The following is a 5,592-nucleotide window of genomic DNA, read 5'->3' as shown; positions in this document are numbered from 1 at the left end:
CCACGCCCCCGTAACCCCTTCCCACGCCCCAAACCCCAAACCCCAAACCCCAAACCCCAAACCCCAAACCCTAAACCCTAAACCCTAAACCCTAAACCCTACCTGCGAGTATCTGGTGAAAGGCCTGTTCGACGTTGGTGGCGTCCAAAGCACTCGTTTCTATAAACGCCAAACCCTCCTTGTTTGCAAACCTCGTGGCTTCTTCTGGAGAAACTGTTCTTAAGTGTTTTAAGTCTGTTTTATTTCCCACCAACAAAACCACTATATTAGGGTCTGCGTGGTCCCGCAGCTCCTTCAGCCACCGCTCCACCTAAAACCCAAACCCTAAACCCTAAACCCTAAACCCTAAACCCTAAACCCGGGGGCTGCGAAGCAGCGCGCGGGCAGGCCGCGCGCGCGGCAGAGAAAGCGCGGAGGGAATGCCCGGGCGGTCAGAAAAACAAAAACCTAAACCCTAAACCCTAAACCCTAAACCCTAAACCCTAAACCCTCACGTTGTCGAAGGACTGCCGCTTGGATATGTCGTACACCAAAAGCGCACCCACAGCCCCTCGGTAGTACGCAGAAGTTATGGCCCGGTACCGCTCCTGCCCAGCTGCTCGCAAACCCTAAACCCTAAACCCTAAACCCTAAACCCTAAACCCTAGCTGCGAGCCCCAGCCCCAAACCCTCAAAGTCCGCCTGAGACGCAGACCCGCAGAACGCCACTCACTCAAACAACGGCGCCACACCCACTCAGGGACTCCTCCGCCAAAACACTAAACCCTAAACCCTAAACCCTAAACCTAAACCCTAAACCCTAAACCCTAAACCCTACCGGTGTCCCAGATCTGGGCCTTTATGACTTTGCCTTCGTCTAAATAAACACTCTTCGTCGCAAACTCCACTCCAATGGTCGACTTGCTCTCCAGGTTGAACTCATCGCGGGTAAACCTGCGCAAACCCTAAACCCTAAACCCTAAACCCTAAACCCTAAACTCTAAACCCTAAACCCTAAACCCTGAATACGAAACCCTAGCGGGTCTCTGGGCCGAAGAGGCAGCAGCTACTGCGCTGAAACCGCCCCTTCGAAAATGCCCAAAGCACAAAAGACAAAGGCAAACCCTGCACTGAATCCTCTAAACCCTAAACCCTAAACCCTAAACCCTAAACCCTAGTTCGAAACCCTCACCGAGAGAGCATGTTGGACTTCCCCACGCCACTGTCTCCAATGAGAACAACTGCAAAAGCCACAAATGCGAAAAACCCTAAACCCTAACCGGCGAGCGGCCCCTCTGACTGCTAAACCCCAAACCCTAAACCCCAAACCCTAAACCCTAAACCCTCAGCCATTAATGTACTCTTGTAGAGGTAGTCGTAGTAGTCGTCTTTGCCCGCCATTTTCTTTCAGAGAATTTGCTGCAACTGCTGCTGCAGCTCCTGTTCGTGCGTGCTGCTGTGGCTGCTGCTGCTGCTGCTGCCGCTGCTGCTGCTGCTGCTGCCGCTGCTGCTGCTGCTGCTGCTGCTGCTGAGTTGGGGGCCGTCGGGCTGCTGCGCTGGGGGCCCCTTGAGAAGGGTGTGGGAGGGGGCCCCTGGAGGCCCTGGAAAGGTGCAGAGTGTGCTGCAGCAGCAGCTGCAGCAGCAGCAGCAGCAGCAGCAGCGATAGGGCAATGAATTGAGGCAGACAGCTGCTGCTGCTGCTGCGCTGCAGCGCTCGTGGCTCTGGGGAGGCCTTGGGGGGCGGCGGTGGCCGGTGGGAGCGAAGCAGCAACAGCAGCTGCTGCTGTGTTGGTTGCTGCTGCAGCAGCTGCTGCTGCTCCTGCTGCTGCTGCTGCTGCTGCCGAGCTGCAAGTCTCGCAGTCGCAGCCGCAGAAACAAACGAGGCCTCGTGACACCTGAGAAGCTGCTGCAGCGAAGGAGGACTGAGCAGCAGCAGCAGCAGCAGCAGCAGCAGCAGCAGCAACGGCAGCAGCTGCAGCAGCACGGCAGCAGCAAGAATTGGGCCCGCTGGGCTGTCTGTTGAGCTTCCAGGGGTTAATAAATTCTAAAAGAAAACTCAAATGCAAAGAAAGGGTTGTGCTGCTGCTGCCGCTTCTGCTGCTGCTGCTGCTGCTGCTGCTGCTGCCACAGGTTGGCCGCGCTGCTCCACTTTGCTGCTGCTGCTGCAGCAGACAGGGCCCCCCTTCAACACCACTGTATTCCATTTTGCATTCAGTTTTTCTTTACTTTTGCAAGAGTTCCTTCACTCCCTATCTTTTTCGCTGAGTTCCTGGGGGTCTAAACCCTAAACCCTAAACCCTCAGCCGCCGCTGCTGCGTTCGCTGCTGCTGCTGCTTTTCTCTCCTGCTGCAGCAGCAGCAACAGAACGAGAAATAGACAGGGGGGCCCTGGCAGCAAATTGGGCCCCGGAAACCCTGGCTGGCGAGATAGCTGCGTTGCTGCAGCAGCACTCGAACTTCTCATATCTGACTTTTTGTCGCCGAAAAGGAACTCTAATTTTGCTTTCGAAGTCGTAATGGCTCTTCAGAAAATGCATTTCAGACGTTGCTGCTGAGTGAAAGCGTTTAGATTTAGGGTTTAGGGTTTAGGGTTTAGGGTTTGGGGTTTCAAGCTGATTTCAGGATAAGGGTTGGGTGTCTCGAGATGCAGAGAGGCGAGTCGAAGGCATTTATTTGCAAGACATAAATGCCATTTAATTGCATTTATTTTGCATTTCACTTGCAGCTTATCTGTTGAGTTTCGGCTCTGTGAGCAGCTGATCGCGCGCTGAGTGGAAAGCAGATTCAATTCGTCTTTCTTTTGCTTTTTCCTTTTCGATATCCCTGCGAGGTGAATTCTCGAGCATAAATGATTAAATGCAAACAAAAGTGGCGGCGCTGAAGAACTTTTTTTGGCCATTTCGTCTTTTGTTCAAATTGGAAAGCTGGTTCAGAATGCGGCAGAGCTGCCTATACACCTGAACGCCCGCAGATCTGCACGCGCTGAAGCCAAACTTGAACAGTGCGACAACTTGAGGAATTGAATTTATTTCTGTTGCGAACACTTATATTATATTAACACTTATATTATAATTTCGTTTGTTTATTTGTTTACAGTTGTTGTTCTGGAAAATGGATGCGTTGGGGAATTTAGACTCTTTCATCGCTGGCTGCGACGCCACGAAGATGGGCGCGTTTCTCGAACTCGTGCAGCGGCGGTGAGCAGCTTCGGACTCTCGCAGGAGTGGAGTTGGAAGTGAACGAAGAGGTTTTTGTGTTTAGGTTTTCAGAAGCTCAGTTGCAAAAGCAAAAGAAAGTGGAGAGTGCAGTTTCGAACATGCACAAGCAGCTGCTGGAGGCGGCTGCAGCGAAGAAGCAGCAGCTGCAGCAGCAGATCGGCAGCTCGCTGGCTGCGCTGAGCAGCAAAAGAGACGCAGCAGCAGCAGAACTGACGCAGAGTTTGGAAGCAGCAAGAGCCAAGAAGCAGCAGCTGCTGCTGTCTTTCCAAGAACAAGAACAGGCGTGTCAGGTGGGCCGCCGCGGACTTGGAATTTTTTCCAAGTCCCCAACTTGAACTTTTTCAAACTCAGGAAATCGAAGACGAAGTCAAAGACCTCGCCAGCCGCTTCCTTGCGAAGCAGCAAGAAATGGGTGAGAACTTCAGAAGTTTCAAAAGTTCGAAAAATTCAAAAAGTTCAAAAAATTCAAGAAGTTCAAAATATTCAAAAAGTTCAAAAGTTTCAAAAAGTTCAAAAGTTTCAAAAGTTCAAAAGTTTCAAAAAGTTCAAAAAGTTCAAAAAATTCAAAATGTTCAAAAAATTCAAAAAGTTCAAAAGTTGCAAAAATTCATCTTTTCATCTTTTCAGAAAAAAGACACAAACAAACGCTGCGCGCCTTCTTCGAAACTGCGGTGCAGAAAATCCACCAAGTGCGTGAGTGCAGAAAGTTGAAAAGTTGAATTTTAAAAATGAATTAAATTCAAGAATTAAAAATTGAGTTTCAAGAAAATGAGTTGAAGTTGAGAATCAAGAAGCTGAATTTCCATAAAATGAATCAAATTCAAAAGTTGAAAAGCTGAAATTTGAAAAAATGAATTAAATTCAAAAAGTTGAAAAGTTGAATTTCAAGAAATTCAATTAAACTCAAAAACTAAAAGTTGAATTCTAAAAAGTTGAATTTTAAAAGTGAAAAGTCGAATTTGAAGAAGTTGAATTAAATGCAAACTTGAAAAGTTGAATTAAAAAGACTAAAAGATCTTTGAACTTCTTTTATTTCAGGCTCGAAATGGATCTTTTTTGTCATTTCAAGAAAAAGAAAAAGAAAAAGAAAAAATCAAAAAAACTCTTCTGGAACTTCTTCTGGCCCTCGGGGGGCCCCCGGCGGTGCCTTTGTTGGCATCTTTGCAAAACAATTTAAATTAATTTTAATTCAAAAATTAAATTCAAAAATAAAACTAAATAAATCATTTTCCCCAAATAACTCAAAAAGAACTCAAAATAATTCCGAGATCTTCGGAACGAAAATTAAAAACTTGAAAATAATTAAGTGCTGCAACTGGCGAGAAACAACAGCTGGCGAAATCCTGAAAAAAGGAGAAAATATTTTAAATAAAAAAGAAATATTTTAAATTTAAAAGTAAAATGTTCAATTTTAAAATAAATTGAATTAAGAGAAACATTCTCTGCAGCTTGCTGCTGCTGCAGCCAGTCAAGTGCAGCAAGCTGCAGCAGCAGCAAGCTGCAGCAGCAGCAAGCTGCAGCAGCTGCAGCAGCAGCAAAATATGCGTTTTTGCACTTTTGATTTTATCTTCGAGTGGCGTTTAGATGGGTTTTTATTTTGAACTTCAAACAGTTTTAATCTTTTGATTAATTCTTCAATTTAGAACTCAAAACAACTTTTATTTTAATTAACGTTTATTTAATATAAATTCAAATATTTCCTTCTTTAATTCAAATATATCTAATCAATATTTATTTAATACAAATTCAAATATTTCTTTTTTTAATTCAAATATTTCTTTTTCAGTTTTGTTTTTATTCGCGACTTTGAACAGTTCCCGTCTTTACTTTTGCTGCTTTTAATTATTTAAAATATTTGAATTTTTTTAATCTTATTAATTATTTAAATTATTCTATTTATTATTTTATTTATTTATTTATTTAATTTATTTAATTTATTTATTTTATTTATTTTGTTAATATTTTGTTAATTTAATTATTTTAATTTTCAGAAAGTTTTTTTTTTGTTTTTTTTAATTTGCGTCGTTTTGAAATTTCCGTTTTTGGAGACGACAAAATGCTGTGGCGAAATTTGCGTTTTCAAATAAATAAAAAATGAAGAAACTTTATTTCATTAATTTAATTTAATTTAATTTAATTTAATTTAATTTAATTTAATTAATTTAATTAAATTAATTTAAATTAATTAAGTTGATATAAAATGTTATCTTTTTATTTTGTGTTGTAATCGAGTTTCTCTTTTTGCTGCTGCTGCTGAACTGCAGCAAAGACGAAGTGGCAGAAGCAAAAAAGCAAATTAATTTAATTAAACAAATTTTGGCGAAAAAGAAAAAAGAAATAAATCAAAATAAATAAAAGTAATAAAAGTAAATTTAAAAGTTAAAAAGCGAAAATAA

At 43.1% G+C, this 5,592-nt stretch overlaps 2 protein-coding genes across 2 annotated transcripts; one reads left to right on the top strand and one right to left on the bottom strand.

Annotated features, from left to right (window-relative positions):
- Window positions 1-91: 91 nt before the first annotated feature.
- Window positions 92-1,380, bottom strand: ENH_00049500 (Ras family domain-containing protein, putative; the record flags this gene model as incomplete). Its single annotated transcript, XM_013581246.1, has 5 exons — window positions 92-310; window positions 495-595; window positions 818-933; window positions 1,172-1,220; window positions 1,341-1,380. 5 exons carry the CDS (start codon window positions 1,378-1,380, stop codon window positions 92-94), a joined length of 525 nt encoding a protein of 174 aa, XP_013436700.1.
- Window positions 1,381-3,089: 1,709 nt separating this feature from the next.
- Window positions 3,090-3,531, top strand: ENH_00049490 (hypothetical protein, conserved; the record flags this gene model as incomplete). Its single annotated transcript, XM_013581245.1, has 2 exons — window positions 3,090-3,175; window positions 3,240-3,531. 2 exons carry the CDS (start codon window positions 3,090-3,092, stop codon window positions 3,529-3,531), a joined length of 378 nt encoding a protein of 125 aa, XP_013436699.1.
- Window positions 3,532-5,592: the final 2,061 nt, after the last annotated feature.

Source organism: Eimeria necatrix, genomic scaffold (assembly GCF_000499385.1).
Source record: "Eimeria necatrix Houghton genomic scaffold, Enh_scaff388, whole genome shotgun sequence".
In the NCBI taxonomy this organism is placed as follows: Eukaryota; Apicomplexa; class Conoidasida; order Eucoccidiorida; family Eimeriidae; genus Eimeria; species Eimeria necatrix.
The sequence above is the reverse complement of the archived record's forward strand: the minus strand, read 5'-3'. Positions and strand labels throughout refer to the sequence as shown.